Source organism: Sapajus apella, unplaced genomic scaffold (genome assembly GCF_009761245.1).
Source record: "Sapajus apella isolate SASKATOON/1434 unplaced genomic scaffold, GSC_monkey_1.0 scaffold61, whole genome shotgun sequence".
NCBI lineage: Eukaryota > Metazoa > Chordata > Mammalia > Primates > Cebidae > Sapajus > Sapajus apella.
The window spans coordinates 2469614-2494234 of NW_022437001.1; the positions used below are offsets into that span (position 1 = coordinate 2469614).

At 34.7% G+C, this 24621-nt stretch overlaps 1 protein-coding gene across 5 annotated transcripts in view; it reads left to right on the forward strand.

Moving 5' to 3' along the window:
- LRBA (LPS responsive beige-like anchor protein) overlaps window positions 1-24621 on the forward strand; it is a 726864-nt gene that overhangs the window by 397773 nt on the left and 304470 nt on the right. For all 5 annotated transcript variants that reach the window (XM_032246531.1, XM_032246532.1, XM_032246533.1 and 2 more), the window contains 2 exons: window positions 15657-15781; window positions 23893-24039. In XM_032246531.1, coding sequence (XP_032102422.1) covers window positions 15657-15781; window positions 23893-24039 — 272 coding nt within the window. The remainder of the gene's footprint in view (window positions 1-15656; window positions 15782-23892; window positions 24040-24621) is intronic.

A 24621-nucleotide genomic window follows, 5' to 3' on the forward strand; every position in this document is an offset into this window, starting at 1 on the left:
CCTCCCTCCCTCCCTCCCTCCCTCCCTTCCTTCCCTCCCTCCCTCCCGAGACAGAGTCTTGCTCTGTTGCCCTGGCTGGAGTGCCGTGGTGCAATCTCGGCTCACTGCAACATCCACTTCCCGCTTTCAAGTGATTCTCCTGCCTCAGCCTCCCAAGTAGCTGGGACTACAGGCACACACCACCACACCCTGCTAATTTTTGAATTTTTAATAGAGACCAAGAATTTTTGAATTTTTAATAGGCCAATGTGGTTTCACCATATTAGCCAGGCTGATCTCGAACTTGTGATCCACCCACCTTGGCCTCCCAGAGTGCTGGGATTACAGGCGTGAGCCACCATGCTGGACCAGTCATGCCTCTTTCTATTGTTTAAAGTTTAGCTGGGAAATGGCTACCCAGCCGGGGAACATATTTCTTTTGCAGTGTTACATGACTAAGGGAGATGAGTGGAATGTGAGTAGAGGACATATATGTCCTTTCTGGGCTGAAGTGATATACCATCTATTCTACCTTTCCTGTGTTCTTTTTTCATCTCTACTCTTAGCTTTAGGACTTTGGTCTCTCTACTTCAATTCTAGGTCTGCTTTTTCAATGTAATGTTTAATTAACTTTGTACATCACATGCTTTGGAAGCTATTTTGTTGTCAACAAGTTGACTGTATGCTTAAGCTTTTCTTTCATGCCCTTATTCATTTATATTTATTGCCCACCTTGTATTACAGAGAATTTTAGGTAAGTTTCAATAATATCTTGATAGGATACATCTGAAAAATAGAAATTTAAAAATTAGTATCGAAGGCTCTCATTACATATTGTTTATTACAATAATTTTTTTTTTCACTTTCTTACTTGTATCCTGGTATTTATTCCCTATAGTCTTAATGTTTCGATTATTCTGCAGTCGTAATACCTGCTTAAAACTCTTCAGTATTTCCCCATTGCTATAGGATAAAACTCAGTCTCCTTAACATGACATGGTCATGGCCTAAGCTGAGGTGGGAGCGAGTTGAACTGTCAGGTGTAGGAGTAGCCAATTAAAGTAACAAGCCAAAAATGAAAGGGTAAGCCTTTAATCGTTTACTGTGAAGGTTATTAGCAAGAGTGTAAAGCCAAAGGAAGAATGGCAGGCATGTCAAGCATTAGCGAGGATCTGCGCAGATGTGAGAGTCATCTTATTGTTGAAGGAACTTGAAACTAAAGACTCTGGTAGTTTTATGGACCATGAGGTCAGAGGAAGGGCTAGCGGGGCGATCTTGGAGCAGGCTGAATCCGAGTGGGGAATAGTGTCTTCAGGGTTTCCCCTTCCTCTCCGAGTAAGGAGATCAAGAAAGAGGTGCTTGGAAAGGATCTTAGGCCCAGGTTTCAGATATAGACCTAAGAATGAACTCATCAGGGCTAGGAATGTAAATGTGCAAAGAGCATAACTGGTCAGAGAGACCTAAGACCTTAGCTGCAACCCCCTTTAGAGATGCAAAACATTTGCTATACATCAAGTTTGATGCAGGGAGTACAGCTTTTCTCCATGAGGCCTGCCAGGTAAAACTTTTGAAACTGCCCATGTTAAGGCCTGAAAAAAATTACACATAGGTTTTAAACCAGGAGTCAGACTCCTAAAATGATTCTTCATGAGCTGGCCCCTGCCCTCTATAGCCTCTTGTTTGGGCTCTTCTTGTTTTATGTATCTCCAAAAATTCTGGAAACACTTAACTTTAGCTTATACTCAATTGTTTCTTACTTGTTTGGCTTTGCTAATGCTATTCCCTCAGAAAGAATGTTTTTCCTTTTCTTATTCTCCTGGTTAATATCTGTTAACTCTTTGACTCAGTTTGTGGATTACTCGCTCCTAAGAAGCTTTCTGTTACTTTGGATAATGCCCTTCCACTGTGTTCCTAAGCTACTTTTTGCATATATTGTAAATATCTCTTCATAATATTTGTTTCTCTTATTGGATTTTGAGGTGCTTAAGGGTAATGACTTTTTATCACCAAATGACTGAATCTCCAGTCTTTGAGCATTGTTGGTATTCAGTATGTGTTTTTGATTAAATGAACAAGTGAGTAAATGAGTGAAATATAAACTTATTCATTTTTTATGTGTGGTTTTTATGTTATGGGTCTAACTTATGTTTCATATGTCATTTCCTATTGGACCAACTAAATGAGAGTGCTTCCAATTTTCAGACCCCTACACTTTTATTTAAGATTTCTTAAAAGCCTACAATGTCATCATCATCTTCTGTAGCAATTGAAAATTGGACTCTTTTTATTTCTAGAAAAAAAATCTTTTGCTCCCTAAAGCTTCTTGATCCCTTTAAAACAAACGTGATTACTCTTTTCTTTGCCTTTCCATAGCTCTGTTTTTACTTTTCTTATGGCATGGATTTTATGTCATATAATTTTTTGTTTGCTTATTTTATCCCATTTATTAGATTTTAAGTCCCTTGAGATTAGAGACTTGTGTTTTCTTCATAGGAGTATTTCTAATAGCACCTCAACCAATGTTTTCCAGACAGTAGCAGGTACTCAGAAAATATTTGTAAATGAATATAATTAAGCCAAAGTAGAACTGGTCATTGAGAACCAGAAGAAATGAAATGTAGCAAAGAAAGAGAGGAAAATAAATCACTTTAGAATGTGAATAATTGCTTCAAAATTGAAAGTACTAGAAAGTATCTAGGAGATGACAGCAACTGTTCAGAGAACTGGCTTCCAACTGTCTTGAAAACCTGGAAGTGTAACATAATAAGCCTTGTTTTCCCCTGTGGATAAAAAGCACATATCTTTTGCTAATACTTTAATTTATACAGATTGCAAAGCATGGGGTGTGTGTGTGTGTGTGTGTGTGTGTGTGTGTGTGTGTATGTATACAATTTCTTTTATGTTAGTTAAAATCTGTTAGTTACTGTCAGTATTTTCCTGAGAGTTTTGGATTAAAGAGAGGAAATGATGGATTATGTTGGGTTTTTCTTCATGTAAACTTCTAAAAAATATTTATTTAAAGATAAAAATGTTATACTATGGAGGGTGACTTTTTTTCTCTTTTCTTGTCTTCCTATTACTTATAAAGTTATCTTAAGAACAACGGCAACAAATGTGGTATAGGACTTGACTTTGAGAGAAATATAGCCTGGGCAACAGGGTGAAACCCTGCATCTACAAAAAAGGCAAAAATTCCCCTGGCATGGTGGCAGGTGCCTGTAGTCCCAGCTATTCAGGAGGCTGAGGTGGGAGGATCACCTGAGCCATGTTGAAGTTACAGTGAACCATGATTGTACCACTGCACTCCAGCCTGGGCAACAGAGTGAGACCTTGTTGTAGAGGGAAAGAGAGAGAAAGACAGTAGAAATAAAGGTTCCATATGCCAAAGCAGTGGTTATTGGATATGCGATTGCTTCATTTAGATGCTTATGTAGTTATTCCAAATTAAGGGCAAGTGATGGGGCTACTAAAAATATTTCTGAATATTAATAGCTTCCAGGCTGCTTACTTACAAATGCTGACCCTGCACTACACAGTACTTAGTTTTTCTTATCAATTGAAAAGTGATAGAGCCTTGTTACTCCTTACCCTAGCCTAATAGCCTTGCTCTTTGAATTTTGGGTGATGCTAATGCTGGGAAATTTATGAATTTTTAAATTTTTCTTTATTGAAATGTGTTTTGATAGGTTTTGATGTAACTTAGAAAAATTTTTTTGGTTATATTTAAATCTGTCACTTTATAAAAGAGATGTTTAAATTCATACCAATATAATGAACTATCATAAAAAGTGTATTAATGAGCCTAATATGATCGTTTTAGCCAAAGTAGCCTGGAAAAATTTTGGTGATGGATAGTTCTAGATGGAAAGGTCTAGCGCTGTTTCTTTCTTTCTTCCTTTTTTCTTTTCTTTTCTTTTATTTATTTTTTTTTTTTTTTGATTGGGTTTCTCCCTGTTTTTGACCAGGCTTGGTGCAATGGTGCCATCTTGGCTCACTGCAACCTCTGCCTCCCGGGTTCAAGCAATTCTCCTGCCTCAGCCTCCCGAGTAGCTGGGATTACAGGCATGTGCCACTGCCCCCGGATAATTTTGTATTTTTAGTAGAGATGGGGTTTTTCCATGTTGGTCAGGCTGGTCATGAGCTTCCAACCTCAGGTGATTTGCCCGCCTCAGCCTCCCAAAGTACTGGGATTATAGGCATGAGCCACCATGCCTGGCCTATCTATACTGCTTCACAAGCCAGTTATATTGATTAATTATCATCAATATAAATAGCTTGGGTTGCAGGATAAATTTGATTTCCCAGTGAGTCAATGTCTAATAAAGCCTATGTTTAATTATTTATTTTATTGAAGTCCAGAAAGATCATGAATTTATCACCCATAGTCATCCCAGGCATTCCTACCAGCCTACCCATTTTCCTTAACCTTTTTTATTTTGGTCTGCCAACCAAATCAGTCCTAAATCTTGAATGAGTTTTGTCAACTGCTCTTTTTTTGAGACGAAGTGTCGCCCTCTTGCCCAGGCTGGAGAGCAATGGCATTATCTCTGCTCACTGCAACTTCCGCCTCCAAGGTTCAAGCGACTCTCCTGGCTCCACCTCCTGAGCTGGAATTACAGGCACACGCCACCACACCCAGCTAATTTTTTGTGTCTTTAGTAGAGAGGGGGTTTCATCATGTTGGCCATGCTAGTCTCAAACTCCTGACGTGATCTGCCTGACTCGGCCTCCCAAAGTGCTGGAATTATAGGCGTGAGCCACCATGCCTGGACTCAACTGCTGTTTTGACTCTTTCTCCCAGGTTACTGAGTATGGTCATGGTGGGGGTGTAGGAGAAATTACACAATTCTGCAGATTGATGCTACACTATTTCAATGGTTTTCTAACTCAGCTGGATCTTCGCAAACTATTTAGTCATCCTTCAACTTTTCTTTTGTCAGCTTTCTTTTGTATTTCCCAAGGCAGCTCTTCTAATTTTACCCCCTCTGTTATTTTCTTCAGTCATAAATACGCTATTTAATAGAAATAATCAGGTCAAAATCTAGTCTTTAGTTTTTCTTCACTTCATCCTTGGATTTTGCCACAGAGAAAGAGGAGACCTTGGTTACTTCCAAATTCATCATGTTATCATTTTATGGAATCATACCTCTTCTAAGGTCTTTTTAAAAACCTGCTCCTGCTACTCATCTCCTATTCTCAGTGCCGTCTTCAATTTCTTTGAATTCTTTGGACTTTGTCTCTTCTATCTGCAAACATACTTAAGTCTGTTCTTTACCTTCTTTAAACTACCACCCTAGCTCTCGTAATTCCTTTCATGGTCCTTTAAGAGGAAATCAATATTAACCATTGCCACCAAAGAATGTTACTGTCTGCTTTTCCTTCCAACCACTGTAATCAAATTGCTCACAGCATCATCAGTACTTACCTGTTAGATGGTTTGAAAGGCAAGTAATAAGAAACCTTGCACCAAGTAAACTTCTTCACTTTACTAGAGTGTGAAATATAATATCTCTAATAAGAAGAAGTACAGATATACATAGGCGTGGGGGCAGGCTTCTGGCTCCATTTTTCTGCAACTCTTTCAGTTCTCTGTCCTTGGATGTATAAACTGTTCAATCTGGCTTCTCTCATGGCTGTGTTATGGCTGCCAGCAGCTGGGTCTACATATTTTATTGTTTCAGACCATCAGGAAAAAGAAAGAACTCTGTCTCAACCACTGAATAGAAGGTTTCCATTTCATATTGCTGAAAAATGATTGCCAGGCAGAATTTATATAGTGATCCTCTTAAAGCTGGATTTCTGAACCAATCACTATCATAATTTGGTCAGCTTTCCATGAGTCACAGAAACTTTTAAAAAGTGCTAGATATCTAAACAAAGGTGTAAATCAGTTATTGGGAACGCGGAGAGAAGTGAAAGCTAGATAGTTAACCAAGTACTTCAGTTTTCTCGTTGTAAAACCCAAATATCCCCACAAAATGGAAACAACTCAAGTATTCTTCAATACATGAATGGATAATCAAAACGCAGCATATCCATACAATGAAATATGATTTAGCAATAAAAAGAACTAACTACTGATATGTGCTGCAACATAGATGAACCTCAAAAACATTATGCTGAGTGAAAGAAGCCAGTCACACAATTCTATACATTGTATGGATTCCATTTGTATAAAGTGTCCAGAATAGGCAAATATGTGGAGAAAGTAGGCTAATCATTGCCAGGGGCTGGGAGGAAGGGAGAATGTGGAATGACATGTAATGGGTATGGAGTATCATTTTGGGGTGATAGAAATATCTTCAAATTAGATTATAGTGATGATTGTATAACTGTCAATATATAAAAAAATCATTGAGTTATACATTTTAAACACGTGCATTATGGTATATACATTGTGTATCACAAAGCTGTAAAAAACACAAAGCATGAACAAAGACTTCTCTTCATTTTTCATCCTTCTGGGCATATTTATGCAGAATTAAATAACGGTACCCACTCACTGCTTTGAAACATCTTTGCTCATTTGTCTTTTTTGGCATCATTCTATTTTGTTTCTCCTATTATCTTATTGATTGTAAGGTACTATTACCTAACTTCTGCAATTTCTTAAATATTCGTATTTCCCAGATTCATTGCCAACTTTCTCTTGTCCTTTCAATAGACTTTTCTCTGGGTCTAGCACTTGGCCTATAATAAACACTCAGTACATTTTTGTTAAATGAATGCTGAATCTCCTAACTCTCAAGGCTTCTCTCTCTCTCTCCCCCCAGCCTTTCTCCCTCTTTTCCCCTCTCTCCCCCTCTTTCCCCTTCTCCCTTCCTCTCTCTCTCTCTTTCTTTCTTTTTCTTTGATATATATGTGTGTGTGTATATATATATATATATATCTGGCACCTGGGCTGGAATTTTGGCTCACTGCAACGTCAACCTCCTGGGCTCAGGTGATCCTCCCCACCTCTGCTTCCTGAGTAGCTGGGACTACAGATGCGCACGATCATACCTGGCTAATTTTTTAATCTTTTTTTTTTTTTTTTTTTTCCCTAAGATAGTGTCTAGCTCTGTCACCCAGGCTGGAGTACAGTGGCGTGATCTTGGTTCAATGCAACCTCCGCCTCCTGGGTTCAAGTAATTCTCCTACCTCAGCCTCCCAAGTTGCTGGGATTACAGGCACACACCACCATGCCTGACTAATCTTTGCATTTTAGTAGAGACAGGGTTTCACCATGTCGGCCAGGCTCATCTCGAACTCCTGACCTCTTGATCTGCCCGCTTCATCCTCCCAAAGTGCTGGGATTACAGGTGTGTGCCACCATGCCTGCTTATTTTTTGTATCTTTTTGTAGAGATAGGGTTTCGCCGTGTTTCCCAGGCTGTAACTTTAGGGTTCAAGTGATTCACCTGTCCCAGCCTCCCAAAGTGCTAGAATTACAGGTGTGAGCCACCGCACCTGGGCAGTCTCCTTATTTTAAATCTCTAGCAGAGGCCTTTGTCTTTCAAGCTGCACTGTTGTGTTATTTACCTATTAGAAATACCTGTCTGGATGTTATTAGGCATCTAGGATGTGATGATTTTTCCCAGCCACACCTGCTTAAACGGTTTTTAAATTAAATAGCATCTTTATCCTCTAACTTCGTCTTGTTACAAACCTTGATTTTATTCTGATTATCTTTTTCCTCACCTCCCATATTGAATATCGTGTGAAAACTTCTCCATTCTACCTCAGATATGTCTTTCAAACCTTCACTTCTAGGTTCCATCCTCACTGCTTTAATCCAGATCTCCTGGATGTTGCTGCTATGTAGCATACAAGGCTGATCATATTAAACCTCTGTTGTGAAACCTGATGTTGTCTCTGTAGACTTTAGGATGTAAAGGTAGTTACTTTAGTTAACTATAGAAGGCCTTTTGAAGTCTGGTTCTAAACCTCTGTTTTTTACCTTAGCTTTTGCCATCTTGAGGCTGTCTAGCTGTGATTTCCTACCAAAACTTCCCTAAATTACAGTGCCCTTTTATGTTTCTATGCCTATCCATGCTATTTCTTGCTTGTAGTGTTTTTTCCATTTTGTTCAGCAGACTCCTGTTTATCATTTAAGTTTCTGTTTAAAAGTCATCGATTTACTCTTTGATCAATTATTTATTAAGTGGCTGTTTTGTAACAGTTACTATGCTTGGTTAGTGAATTAGGAACAAACCCTTGTCTTCATGGAAGTTACAGAATAGGATCCTCATTGAAATCTAAATGAAATCCTCAGTCCTCTCAGGCAGGGTTAATTAATACTTTGATCATAGCTGTAATAGTAGCCAATAAGATGTTCAAGAGGAAATGCTATATAGTGAAAAGCCCATTGGCTTACACATCAGTAGACTTATTATTTCCTACCAATGGGTAAGACTTAGTTTCTTCACCTTTAAAATGAGAATAATGGTATTTAACAATGGCAGTGTTGTTGATGCTTGGCAGTGCTGTATATAACAGAGAACAGTGTGTAGCACAGAGTAGCCTAAAGTAATATAGTCTATCTAGTTTAACTTACTGTTTTTTATATTTAGTAATTGTCCCCATTGTCCCCATTGTCCCATCTAGGCTGAGCCCAGCATCATTCATTTGTATGTACCACAATCTGGTACCTAGTTGGCACTCAACAAATATTTGGTGAATTTTTTTAAATTAGATTTTTGGGGTCAGTATATTAGAATTGTCTAAATAGTGAGGCTGAGGTGAGCTTTAAGGCTTCCTGTTCTTAATAACATCATTTTAGTAGGCTTTTTTTTTTTTTTTTTTCCAGATCTCTTTTGTTAGAGCTTTAACTGGTAGTATAACACCAGATTTTGGTATTCTCATAACTTTACTCAATCCCTGGTAAAAATTCTAAGTGAAGAAAGAAATGGTCAACAGGCTAACAACAGACAGGAAAAGCTTGGGATCATTTCTTGAATAATTGACTTGGTTGCAAAATTACATTTTCGCAAAATGTCCAAACTAATAATTAATTCAAGAAGGGTATCTAGATGGCTCTAAAAAACAAATACAGAAGTACATTGAATAGTGACATGCAGAAATTCCTAACCACATAAAATATGATTTTACATAATTAAAGAAAATACATGATACTCTAGTGTCTCAATCTAACATAAAATCCTCATGTTAGGCCTCAATAAAGACATAATTCTGCTTTAGTATATATCTTCTCTGCTGGAATCCACACAATTGAAGGGTTTGTTTTTGTTTTTGTTTGCCTTTTTCATAAAGACAGCATAATGCGTAGATCACCTGCACTTGATTTATAGTTGGTACTTGGTAAACAGAGGTTTTAGTTAATTTTCTTTGTATCTATTTACATGAAGGCATCATAGATTTCAGTTTGTGAGATAAAGCATTCTTATATTGTATGATACCCTATAGTACCTGAATATTATTTCAACAAGATTTACACAGAATGTGAAACCTTTCTAGAACTTAAGTGTTTTTATCTTCAAGCTGACAGTGCACTGAAAATATTTACTGCTTTTTAGGGGTTACCATTTCTTTAAGTTGTAACTAATGTCTACCATGAATTTTTAATCTAAAAACATGGAAATAGAAGCTAGTCAGATGTAGGAGTTTAAAAAACATGCAGTATGAAAATTTAAGAACAAAATATGACGTCTTAAAATTTTCTAGGATTTGGAACTTTAGCTAGAAGAATTTATTACTGACTTCTGTTAAGGTCATCAGGATTTATCAGGTATTGTCAAAGGAAACTGGGCAAGATGGAAAATGGGAAAATTTTCTAATATGAGATTTTTTTCAATATGTCAATAAAAGTATATGAATTTCAAAAAGAAAACCTCTTTTTGAAACTCATATACTTTTATTGACATATATTTAAGTTACATTGAAATGACACTAAAACCAGTGAGATGATAGACATGCATACTTTGGGCTCATTTGATAATAGGTGCCAATTCATCTAGGTTGTAGAATAATGGGTACACTTACATAGCTACCAGTAATTAACATTGTTCTGGAAACTATTCTGCTTTAATACTACAATATCCAGAAAGTTATCTTCTTTAATATAGCAATGTGAACTTAATGGCTTTAGTTAAATAAATGTTAATATTTCTCTTATGTATTTAATTATTTTATTCTTTTTATTGACTTTTGCTTGTATTTTGACAACCAAGCCTCTTCTTAATATGACCGCATTTTCCTACAGCAGGGAAATACTGACTGTGCAACTGCCATTGATAGTGTCTGAAGGCTTTGTTTTGTTTCCTATCCTCAGGTTTAGATTTATCTTCGGGATTCCAGAGAAAGAAAGGAGGCTGAGCAGTGAATTGTGGGGAGGGAACTAGGGGACATGTGGGTAAAGGCACTGTTCTCCTAGCAATTGGACTGGGACTGTGACATATAATAATGTCCAATGAGCATTGCATAACAGCAGGGCATGTTATTTACAATTTTTTTTTAAACCTTCCCTCTCCACCTTGTTATTTACAAAAATTTTAATGTGAAAAGTGCCCCCTGGAGTTGTGCACTTTCATAGCCATGTAGTAAGAGCTCTGTTCTGTCACACACACTTTTTTGAATTCTTAATATTTGTTTTTGCATCTGCCTTTTTCATGAGATCAGGGACAGCATTGTAATAATCCTTGTATACCCACAGCTGGCTCAGGTACATAATAAATAATTGTTATTAGAAAATATTTTAGCGTTTTATTAGAATATTTGTCCATTCATACCATGTTAACTGGCTAATTGTATTTGAATAAAACTAAACTTTACAATTTTTTTTTTTTGAGACAGCCTCTCCCTCTGTCACCGAGGCTAGAGTTCAATGTCATCATCATAGCTCACAGCAACCTCCAACTTCTGGGCTAAAGAGATCTTCCTACCTTAGCCCCCCAAGAAGGTAGACCTACAGGCATGTACCACCATACCTGCCTAATTTTTTTTTTTTTTTTGAGACAGGATCTTGCTATGTTGCCCAGGCTGGTCTGAAACTCCTGGCCTCAAGCAATTTTCCTTCCTTAGCCCTCCCTATGTTCTAGGATTACAGTCATGAGCCACAGTGCCCAGCCTAAAAATTCTTACAATTAACACGAGAAAAATAATAATCAGATTTGTATAGTTGTGCTCTTCAACTATTAGGGGGAAAAATGTGAATTGTACCTTAGTTGTTGATTTTTGTTTTAATACTTCTGCCCCTTCCAAATGATTCTCATTCGTTCTACTTGATCAAATCAGTAAACATAAATGGCCTAGGAAATAGATGTTTGCATTATATTTCTTTCTAAAAATTTGATAATCTGTTCTTGTAGAACATAAAACATATATTCTGTGTATTAAAATGGCACTGCCAGCCAAGCTCAGTGGCTTGTGCCTGTTATCCCAGCTACTCAGGAGGCTCAAGGAGAAGGATCATTTGAGGCCAAGTGTGTGAAACCAGCCTGTGCCACAGAGCAAGATCCCATCTCTAAGAAAATGAAAAAAATTAGCCAGATACGGTGGTGTGCATCTGTAGTCCCAGATACTGGGGAAGATGAGGCAGCAGGATCTCTTGAACCCACGAGTTAAAGGCTGTAGTGAGCTTTGTTCTATTCCCTGATTGTGCCACTGCATTCCAGCCTGGGTGACAGAGATTCTATCATCTCAAAAAAAAAAAAAATTAAAAAATGACATTGCTTTATATTCTCTTATGTAGATTAAAGGTGTATGTATACAAACACATAACATGAAAGTTCTTTAAAAAGTAGAAATATAGTTAAATGACTTAGACTTAGGAAAGTCCAGTAGACTGACATGATAATTTTAACTTCGGACTCTGAAATTAGATCAAAGAACAAAAAAACTAAATTAAAAAATTTAGAAAGATTCGAATATTTAACTCCAGTGCCATCCATAACTTTAAAGACATGTGTTCCACCAGTCAAAGACTTTAGTACCTGGAGATTATGTCCTAAGAGGAGCTGTAAGTAGGGCATCTTTGTAAAGAAGGGCTTATGTCTTCTGAAGTATTTCCAGACCTTCCAAAACTTAGGCTAACCGTTTTACTTTGAATATTTTGAGGATCTTGTGGAAATGGATATGAGTGAAGTTTCTGAAAGAGCGTTGTGTAGTATTAATATAACTTTTGGGGATAGATACAGATATATAAAAGTATAGGTATATAGTGATCTAGATGCGTACTTGTAAGTTCCCAGAATAAGTGATTTCTCATCTTATCCGTACTTATATTTAGTCAACAATCCGTTTCTGAATACATGAAGTCTTTTAAATTTTGCTGGTCATACCATGGTGATAACCACAAAAAGGTATAATAATTTTTAAGTTACTTCACAACCCTTTGTGAAGAGGGTTGGATCACTGTGTTATTAATAAATTTGCCAATTTTGTATCCTCTTTTCCCTAGAAGAGGCTTTTGAGGAAGGGACAGTGTAGGGAACAGTATTTCTTAAATGAGAGTGAAGAAAGTAAGTTGAAGACCAAAACCTGCACATACTCCTTTATAATACTGTTTTTTAAATGACAAAGTGTGCCTCATATTTTGTGTGTATGGTAGAATGTTATACTGAGAGTATATGTTGTTGGAGGGAGCAGACTTAGGGAGACAAAACATTGGACTTTAGGCCTAGGTTTGTTACTTTGTAAATGACTTTAAACATGCCAGTAATGATCCTCATCTCAAATAAGATGATCCTCATCTCAAATAAGTGGGAGTGGCTTTTTCTCCAAAAACATGTATTACCCTCACAGTCTGAAATTGGATGATAAATGCTATTTTCTCAAATGAGACTAATTGCTAACTGATTATAAGTACATTCCATGAGAACTTTGTATCCTGTATCACCTGGAGCAGTGCATTATATGGAGAAACTCTCAAAAAATATATTAAAATTGTTGGTCTTTCGAAATGATTTTTATAGTTCTTACTAGATATGTGATCTGAACTAAGTGATCTTTGCTTTGTCTTCAGATTATTTTTAATTGTGTTGTAACTGGATTATGTTGGAAAGATAGTCCTTAAGTGACATAGCTTCAGGAAATTGTAAATATTATCATGCTGAGGTATTATAGTTCTTTATTCTCTTTGGACCATGTCTAAGTATTTTTTTAAAATACTGATAGAATATATGTGAAAACAGTATGTATGTGTACATATACATAAATATATATATAGTTAGCATAAATGAAACTTAACTTTCATTTCTATTATGTGAACAAATTCTCAGTTCCCTGATGTACTGATATTTTTGATTTAGCCAAATGTCACCATTTTGACCGTTTTTTGTTAGTGTCAGAGTATAAAAATAAATATTATAGTTCTATTTCCTCCTAATTTTGGTTATTTTTCTTATAGATATTATCTTTGAGTTACTTGATAATTTGTGAATAATTTTATAATTCCTCTGGATTTTCTGCTGTGTGACAAAAGTTATTGTACATATGCTTTAATAGCCATTGAATTTGACTTCACTATGGTGCATTATAGTAGAATCTATTGTTACCTAATTTAGTAATAATTTTATCATAGCAGCTTAACATCTTATAATTTTAATTGTTATCAAGAATAATGACATCATTTAATTTGACTCAAAATGCAGAAGGATGGATGAATGACAAATTAATAATTTACTACCTTTGCATAATACTGAAGCATAGAGTATTAGAAGGATTGATGGCAGAAAAGGTTAACAAATTTGAGCAGCTTTCATTAGCTTTACATCGTCATATGTTTGTGGTGCTGACTGAAATAGGCTTTGTAGGAGATCTCAGTCTAGGGAACTAATTACTTGTGCCGATTGCTGCACTGATGAATAGACCCTCATTGTATCATTCCCCTGAAGACGAGGAACAGCCTGTGATTCACGACTGCATCCTGGCTGATATTTGATAATAATTTTAACAGATAAATGTAGGTAGGCAGAATGATGAAGTGCCTATCCAAGCTCCATGACTATCAAAGCCATACACATACCATCTGTGTACTGCCTTTTTCCTTCTCACCTAAGGAGAATTTCATTTTATTAATTAAGTTCCAAAAACCGTTTTCTTTTGAGTGTATATATATTCTGTGGGTATTTATTTATTTTAAAATAATATTATAGTGTTTTTATTTAAAATTTAGACAGAATAATGAAGAAAAATATAAGAGCTTTTTAATTTTTCTTTTTGAGGACTGCAATTCTTATACTTTTTTAAAACACATTTTGATTACATTTTATCTCCTTCTCCTGACCAAAATCAACAAAGGAAATGTTTGACGTTCTTATTATCCCCTGAGCATTTTCAGAGATCAGTCTCTACTGTTTTAAAAAGATTTTTAAAATAATGTAGTTTGTTTATGCTTTTTATTAATACAAGATACTTTTTAATTGGTAAAAGTACTTATTTATAAACCTATTTTGAATTTTTAAAGATAACATCTTTAAAACATCAAAATAAAGGTAACTTTTTCTTGGGCATTTTGGGACTGTCAGTTGTTCAAGACTACTAATTTGTCAAAGCTGACAGATACAATTTTATTAGCTCATGAAATATAAGTAACATTTTATTTTGTATTAGTCATTCCTGAAGAAGTTTTGATTATGAATAATTTTTTAATTTCATTATTGAAACTTACAGGTGTTCATGCTTTATGTCTTCATTGAATTAATATATTCTACAGAAGTTTTTTTATACTATAACTGAAAAAACATTAGCATTTTCCTTATAAAATATTTTTCCAGCATGCTAGATCATGATTAGTTAACAAGAGAGAAAGCTGACATTTATGTATTGCCATATAAAATGTCTATGTAATAGGGGAAAATATAGAATTTGAAATGAGCAAACCTTTTTTTAAAAAAATATATTTCCAAAAGTATGTTTTCGATATAGCAATTATTACACATCGTATAGCATGTAGTTTTTAATTAAATACAAAAACAGACTACATAAAACAGAAATCCAATCTGATTTGCTTGAAAATAGATTGCTGTTTCACTCTACAGGAATGGTTTATTTAAAAACAGTAAATGGAAAAGAAATGCATTTTCTTGTGTTGTTCTAAGCCTCAGGGGCTAAATGTAATGAATATTTTAAGAGATTATTTTAATTAAATTCCTGCACATCTAAACAGAGTAATATTTTATTATCACATACATAACCATGTAACTGAGATATTCATTAAAGTTAACACTTTCTAGACCAAGAATTCATGGTATGATTTACTGACCTTGTGCAAAAAGGCACAAATTAGGAAGAAAAATGAAGGGGGACGGACTTTGATTAATATAGGTAATGCTATACCATATTTATAATAGCCTTTTCCCTATTCTGGTTTATAAATGCAGCTACAGAGAAAGGTGCCCTGCTGAGGCTGAAATGAGGCTGAAATCAGAGCACATGCCACTAGAGTGTGGGGAAACTGATCACACTGTCAGCAATTCATTTCAAAATGATGTATTTAGTGCTCATTTCACCTTCCAAGAAAAGGAAAAGGAGTTCCTTAGACTAGAAGGTGATATTGTTATTTTCAAGGACATACCTAAGTTAAAGATTGCAGAAAGGGGAGTGTGAGATGGAGGGAGAATTAAGAGGAAGGAGAGGGAAAAAAAGACAGAGCAAACAAGGAGAGCTTTATGCAGAAATTCAGTGCTACCACGCTGTTTGATAATTGCTAACATATGTGGCTTCTCTGTTTCATTGTAGTCGTCCTCGTGAGTTCTGGCGCCTTGACTACTGGGAAGATGACTTGCGGCGCCGGCGACGATTTGTGCGTAACCCTCTAGGATCGACACATCCTGAAGCGACACTAAAAACAGCCGTGGAACATGGTCAGTGTATAAACCATTCCTTGCCAATAGCAGCAGGTACAGCACTTGGTAATGAAGAGCATAACTTCATTATTACAAGGCACTGTAAAATGGTCCAACACCACATTTCATGGTTATTCAAACCAGAAAGAAAAGTTAATTTTTTTATAGTTACTATAGAGTCCTATTAAATTATGGTGTCAAGTATATTTATTCATTATGTTACACATACAAAACTTACTTAACATAGACCCTTTGTTTCAGAGTACAAGGATTAAATATGTCTCATTTTAAGTGACACATTCAGCTTTTAGCAAATGAATCCAGGAGGCCTGCCTTAAATCCATGAATATTAGAAAGACAGCATTTACAAACCAGATATGTTTCTAGGTTCTGTTGTGTACACATGGTTTTCCCGCAGTCATGGTATTTTATCATGAAATCATGAAGTGGGAAAGATAGTAATAAATATCCAAGTGCCTAGATACTTTCTGAGTGTTGATTTGTAGATGGTTATGATAGATGGCTCATGGAAAAAGAATAAACATTATTTTCATATGTTACTATTCTGTATTATTTTGTTATCAGAGCTTAACAAAACATTTTTTCTGTTTTGTTACAGTACATATGACTATGATTCAGTTTAGGTAGAAGTCTGATAAGTAAATTGGAAAAACTGAAAAGATCATTTGGATTTGATACTGTATTTTTTATCATAGAATTTCACTCATTATTTTATGATTTTTGAAAGTCAAGAAATATTGATGAAGGAGAAAATGCCCCTCCCCACATTAAAATTATTCCGATTTTACAAAATACAAATCGGTTTATAATAAGGTCTGAAATACTTTTAATTTTCCTTTTTCAGGGTATTGGTTTAACATGTAGCAGTTTGTGGTTAAATGGAAATATGTAGTATACAAAATAAATGTTAATTTATATTCAATAAGGATATTAAGAATTTAGATTAAAAATCTGTAATCTTAGATTTGGCCTCAGTCAGGCAGCTTAACCTCTTGCACTCAGCGTTAAGGAACCATTTCTAGAAGAAAATGTCCACAATATGTCATCAGATATAACACCAAATGTGACATCAGTCCTTTAAAATAAATGATCTTACGGAGAATAGTCAATAACGAAGTGATCTAAAAGCAATAACAGTCTCATGGCCCTGCATCTTCAACTATAGGAGGTGGATAAAGAGAAATAAAATGTAAAATTAATTAGGCCACTTTGTTTTTATAGTACATATACTTTTTATGTGGTGATAACAGATTTCAGAGGGTTTTTTTTCTTTTTGTGTTTTTTGGTTTGTTTTTGGTTAATGATGCTTACATTAAGAAAGTGAAGTTTTTTGCAATTTTCAGCAAAATGTATTACCATGTGCACTTAAAATTTGAAATTTAATTTTTTATCTTCTAAAACATCCTTTACAGTAATTTGTGAGTTCTGAGATCTATACATGGTACTATGTTTTATGAAAACCTTTTACTTTTATATCGGGAATGGGAGGATTTGTTTTCTAAAATGAACATAGACAAACTTAATATTTTATCCTTAGATATCAATAATTCAATTTAAAATTTGTGGTATAGATTTAATACAGAATTTACTAAAATATATTCTTATCAAAAATAGTACATTTAAACATTTTGAAGAATTACAGGATTCTTAATAATGAATAAATTTTAATTGTTGAACTTTATCTTTTAAAATCATGTGTTTTGTCAGCTTTTTAAATGCTAAGCATCTGCAATAATGTTTGACAAAAAAACATTTATTAGCATGCTTTTACTATCATTTAAGACTCTTTTGATGTATGTAGAAGCAGATTTCACTCTGATTACTCTAGGCAGTAATTGAAAGGTTAATACAATGTTAATTAATTATCTATATTTTATTGTGCATTTTTAAATTGAGAGGTAATAGCAAAGGTAAGCATTGAGTAATATTTTATAGTAATCTTGTAATTATTATCACACTCCAAAATATTATGAACAAAATTTGAGTTTGAAATACATGTTTAAAAATCTAAATGTGTAGAAGATTCTTCACTTGTCGTACAATTACAGAGCTATATCATATTTAAATAAAATTTTTTGAAAAAGCAAATTCTAATTATACCTCATATTTATTTTATTTTAAACAATAAGGAAGTCAGTTCAGCACATAGATTGTGTTATGGTATTGTTTGATGTCAGCATAATTTATGCTAATATATTCTGTAAACAAAAAGCATAATTTTTTACTAGTTTATTAAGTAAAGTATTTGATAGTGACGTTCAATTTTAATTTGGTGTTTAAATTTTTTGGAGCATTAAAGAAGCTAATCAAAATGAACGTATTAAGAATTAAGTATGCCAAACAAAATTGTTAATGTGATCAAAAGGTAGTTGAAATTAATAGATTTTTAACATGGATACTGTGCTTTAAATGTTGAATTTAAATATTTAAAATAGATATTAATGAGGATAGTATGTCAATCCTATATTTTTATGACTTCCTTTATTTATAGTTTATTTAACTAAGGAGACAGGACATTTAAAAAATGCTGAATCTTAAAACACCATGAACTGTATTATCATTATCAAAGCAAGACATATAAATAGAAGTGCCATTGGAGATTAGCTATGTATTTTAGTAGAAAGAGCCATCTTTTTTATAGATTGATTTGATTTGAAGGAAAGCCTCTAGTGTAAAGGTGGCAGAGTAAATACCTGAAGAGTGATGTTCTCTGTTTGGACGATCAATACCAGCCCCATGACTCTACTTCTGCCTACCTTCTAGTTAAAAACAAATTTTTTAATTCTGACAATTTAATTGCCCTTCCCAAGTTCACATTAACTTGCTTGGGGAAAAAAGCTTTAGGTAATTTTTCAAACAGAGACCCTCCAAAGTGGTTATTTATAAAAGTCATGTTGTAATGGGAGATTTCTTTAACTTTGCAGAAACTGAGTCATATTTTTAAATTAAAATTAATACTTCCTCTTATGATTAAATATTCTTTATGGAAATTATCAGCTCAGGCAAAGCTGAGTATTTTATTCTTGAGGGCATTTTCTTTCATTTTATAGTTTTAAAATTTATTAGAAATTATCAGCAATGATTCGTAACATTTTTCTAATGCCAGAGCCCAGGTTAGCAGTTAATTATTATCAGAGCATTTTGGATGTAGAAGGAACCTAAGACTAACATCTGGTTTAACTTTATTCTTTACAGATAAGGAAACTGAGGAAACAAAGGGCCAATATAATTTTTGGTAGATAAAGGAGTAAAGCCCAGGTTAACTGACTGAAGCCTACATTTTCATATCAGTGTGCTGTGCTGTCTTCTAAAATTTATTATTAAATATAATGGGAATTTTATATTCAAATTAAAGCCACATAAAAAGTGTTTTAAATGGTAGAATGATTGGTTTTAATTCAGGTGCTAAAACAGTTTAGCAGAGAACCCTATTGAATTCAAGACATTTTTATTTTGTAGAGAATGTACTTACTAATAGAAATACATAATGAGAATTTAACATAGATTTAAAAGTATCTTGTAAGCATATGGAATGATACAAGTAACTCATTTGGTTTTCTAGGGATGACAGATCATGTAAAGATCTTAAATCATTCCATTCTCTCATAACTTCAATAATACCAGATAATGTTGCTTGCTTTTTAGGATCAACGTATACTATGTTCTCTATCTAAAATTTTCGGTAACCCATGGTTATTAGGAGATGCACATGGCTTGTTCTTCTGCTCATTCTTTGTAGTTTAATTAATTTTTTTTCAGAATCAATTTTCTTGACTTGGAATGCTATGGACATGGCATAAAGTACAGAGGGGAATCAGTTAGATTAGAACAATAGTTGATTATAAGTTATTCTTTATGTGTCCTGTTCAAAATACAGTTATAGTGTGTGCTTCACATTACACTAAGTATGTACCCATTTTTATTTTATGTATGTTTGAAGGCACTTTGTTATTCCAATAGTAGTCTTTTTTAAAGTGGCTAATTCTTAAAGTATAAACTTATTTTACTTTGATATAGACTATTGATGATTCCAGTTCACTTGCTCAGTAGATGTTTGAAAAGGATTTATATTGAAGGTGGAACAGTTTTGTGTGTTTTTGCTCTTTTTATATTTTAATTCTACTTACCTGCTTTGTGTTGGATAGATGAATCAACTCATGTCCAGAGTTAGCTCTAAAGAACTTGAATTTTACGTTTTGAGGGCCAGCCTCTCTCTCTTAGATCTTTTGTTGTTTTTAGCCTTAGTGAATCAAATCATTTTTAAAGACAGCATTTTTGACAGATTTCTCCAATTTCATGTAACAATTGCATTAATTATTAAGCTGGGATAAATATTAAGCCAGAATAAAAGGCAAAATTAAACCAGAATAAAAGGCATTTCTTAATAGTGATATGAAAAATTTAAACAATGATCACATTAGTAACAATTTTGTTACCTAGAAATATCTGAAATGAGCTTTAAAATGGAACCCAAAATATATTCTGACTTCATTCAGTTAACTTTTGGACTAGTGTAGAATATATTCATAGAAGGTATCAAAATACTTGTTTATAATGGTTGATTGAGAATAACGCAAATGGAAGTTAAAATATACTTGTCCCCAGCACATATAAACATGATAATAATCTTTTATTTTATGCTTGGAAAAGTTTTGTTCTAATTTTTTTTTTTTTTAAATTCCTTTAGCAGAAAGCTATTAGACCACTGAGAATTGAATACCAGCGCATGTGGTGTATATTAGAGTACTGTTGGTAATTTTACTGCTGCTAACTTAAAATCCTCAAGGGGGAGTTAATTACAGGAAAACCATTCTAAATATCAGTAAGCTGCATATTTTCCATGACAAGAGGTTTTTCAGTGGAGCTTGAACAATTCCAGAATCTGAGCTTGTAAAAATAAGTAAATAAATAAATTAAAGTGGGTGTGTGTATGCATACAGTACACTTATAGTATGTAAAATTTTTAATGAAACTTTAATTCAGAAGCTATCTTACTGTGTTATAATATAGGCAGCATGATTAGAACATAATTAAAAATTTTAAATTGCAATTGGAAGGGTTAATCTTATTTTTTGTGGTCATTTAAACGAATGTGAATTTATTTTTTGAGCTATTTTAAACCATTACATATTGCCATTGGGGACCCTAATTTTTTTGTATATATTTGTAGATTAAAGAAGTTTCTTCTTTTTTCCTTTCAAATAAGCTTGGTGCACTTTAGGACATGTATGGCAATAATCAGAGGAAGTAATGAGCAGGGCATTGAATTTAGCTGTTTCTGATGTGTTTGGCATGTTCATCAGATTTAGATTTGGAAATGAATATTTTTTGTTCTTGTTTATTCTGATTTAACCTTTTAAAATGCACTATAAGAGATAAGAATTAGTAAACAAATTAATTATATATACGTTCATATTTGAACAGTGGTTGTTTTTGTTTTCTTTCATTTTCTTACCTGTAAGAGCTAGTATGGCATAGTGGTTAAGAACCCAGATTCTGGCACTGTGCTGCCTTTTTAAAATCCTGACTCTAATTGTCAAAAGCCATGTTAATTTGGGCAAATTATGTAACCTCTCTGAGCCTGTCTTCTTATCTTAAAATTATAAATTAGCATAAAGTTCATGAAAATTAAATGAGTTAACTATGTATTTTTAACACTCCCCGGCTCATGCAAAATGGTATGTAATATTAGCCTTATTATTAATATTTCTGCTTTGAAGAAGGAATTATAAATCCAAGAAATGAAAAGAATGTAGTATACTGATTCTGTACTAAAATCTAACTGGCAAATAATAATTTATTATAATTTACTTTATAAAAACATCTAGAAGATGGTGCTTCATTTGCATTTCTCAGTAGCCAGTACATTTTTAATAAAGTTGATAGTAAATTGCAAAGTATCTTGCTTAGCCTAAGGTCAGTGTTTCTGATTTTAGGTTAAGGAAATATCAATACTTGAAATATAAGTGATTTTAGAACATACTTCTGTTTTCCCAAAAATTATTGGTTAATTGTAAGTATATTTCTTTTTAGCATTTAAAAAAAAAAGGCCAGGTGAGATGACTAATGCTTGTAATGCCAGCAACTTTGAGAGGCCAAGGTAAAAGCACTGCTTGAACCCAGGAGTTCGAGATCAGCCTGGGCAAAATGTGAGACCTCTCCTCTACAAAAAGTTAAATTAAATAAAAAAAAATAGCTGGGCATGGTGGCGAGCATCTGTGGTCCCACTTACTTGGGAGGCTGAGCTGGGAGAATCACTTGAGCCTAGGAGGTAGAGACTGTAGTAATCTGTTATTGTGCCTTTGCACTTCAGCCAGGGTGACTGAGCAAGACCCTATCTCAAAATAAATAAATAAATAAAGCCACTTTAATTAGATACATTAAAGTAATCTTTTCAAACGTGTGTCCAGATCATCATATGTGTGTGTAGCTTACAATGCAGCCTGTGGGTATGAAAGGTTTTATTTACCCATAGAGTGTATTCAAAGGTAAATATAGAAAGCTTCTCCCTATGACTTCTTATTAAATAGAAACTCCAATGTTTGTTTAAGCAGCACTGTAAGTATTGTATATAAATGTTATATGTTGTACATGGTGAATTCCCAATAAATATGAGAAAAACAACTTTTACCTTTAGCATCATCCATAAACGTACCTATCAAACCCCAAGAACCTTTGATCTGCCAAATTAATCAGGTAACACATGTGCAGTTTAACTATTTAGAATAAATTATATGGATTATATATTAGTCATGTTACTGCAAATTGACTGCTTTATTCTTTCTGAGGTTTGGGCCTTTTGCCTAGGCAGAAGCTGCAGTGGAGCAAAAAAACCTAGCCATCCGATTTCCATATCAATAGCTGCAGCCTGGGTGGATCAGGTGCTTTACCTCAGAGATTTATCTAGCTGAAAGCCAGGAGGGTCAGGTGAAGATTCTTAACTTTGGCTTATATGACACCATTCAAAAAAAGAAGATTAGGAAAAAACACACATATGAGGTTTTACAAATCACAATTTAGAAGTTAGCATCTGCCTTCCTGCTTTTCGTAAGGAGAAAGCTGCTTAAAACAACAAGAGGGGCCCTGGAAGGATGCGGGCTTTGAATCAGAGTTTTGAATTTCAGTGTTTTCCTCTTTCTGTTGTGTCTCTGCTCCCCTGTCGGATCCCATTGTTAAGTGTAGGTGCTCTGCAGAGCTGCTTCTTCCCTTCCTAGATGTGGTATTCTCTATTCCTCCTTCTGCCTGCAGTTGCTGCCTTGTCACAGTGCCTGAGTCTGCTACTGCTGCTCTCCACAGGCTGCTCCAGTTTAGGCCGCATGAGGCCTCTTGCCCACATGCCTCTCCTCCCAGGCTTTCTGTTATGTTTGCCCCCGGGGTGCCTTAGCCCTTTAGTTTAAACAGGCAGAGGAGGTAGTGTTTGAGCTTCCACTTAGTTTCCACACCGCCTTGCTCCTGGATATTTGTATAAGGGGCGAAAGGGCAGAGGAGTGAGTGTATGTGTGAACATGTGGACAAGAGTAATGTGAAGGAAGGAGGGTGGATAAAGAAGGGATTGCAGCTTCAAGGAGCTGCTGTAGTTTTGTTAGTGTCAGATATGGCTTCAGTATCTGGGCCTAAATCCTCATTGGCTTGTGAATGTCTCTTAGCTTTGACCCTTAATTCTGGACTCTCCTCCACAGCCACTTCTCAACCATGTTTGTCAGTATGACATTATTTGGGGAAATGAATCAGTCCTTATTTTTTGGCGTTAAATAAATATTGTTTCCAAAACTGGGTTTTGATTGTTCCTATTAATGAGTTTTCAAAAAAAGTACTGCTTTTGAACCCACTCCTGCCCTAACTATAAGTAAATAAATGGTATGGTGAGCAGTGCAGGGGTCAGATTTAATGGGATTATGGTGCTTGTTTAGGGTAACGTTAGACTAGGTTGAGGGATCGAGTTTGTCAGAACAGGCGTGCGTGCCATCCCAATCACTTCCTCACTGTGGCTGACTCTGTGTATAAAAGATTGACCATCTTTGGCCACCTACCCTTACCTAAGCTCCTACCCCTCTGCCGAAGTGCTCTTCCCAGAACTGACGGACAGCTTTGTTTCCTTTTCATTTCAGCCACAGATGAAGATATCCTTGCTAAAGGAAAACAATCCATCAAGAGTCAGGCTTTGGGAAATCAGAACTCAGAAAACGAGATCTTCCTGGAAGGCGATGATGATACTCTGTCATCCGTAGATGAGAAAGATTTAGAGAATCTTGCTGGTAAATTTGGTGGCTGTGCAGCTATTTCAGCTACCCCTGGGACAATAAGCATCTAATTACTTACTTTTTCAGCTGTGACCACTAGGACTCCCAAGCTTACACCCACAGTTACATTAATTGGTTATTTCAAACACTTCCCCCCTTATTTTCTACAGTTTCTCTTTTATTTTTCTGTTCTCTTCAGTCTTCTTACTCTCCTCATTTTTTTTCTTTTATGAATAATTTTCACTGAAAAAGAAAAAAGTTTAAAAGCAGCAACAAAAGAACAAAATTGCTTTTCCCATCCCATAGAAGCTACCAAATCTCTGTAAATTAGGACTATAAGTAAAATTCTGCCAGTTTTTTTGGTTTTGTTTTCTTTGGAAATAAAGCTTGGAGGGAGAGGAGCTATTTGATTTGATATACAGGTCTTAGTGAACATGCTGTATATGCATGTAACTCTCTCAAATCAATTCCAAGAATGCCATGACTTTTCACAACATTCATGTATTTTGCCTGATGTAGGAATTTTGATTTGCACTCTGTAGATTCTCAGTTTTACATCCCTTATGGGAAAAATTCTCTTGTTTAGCCGGAAATTTT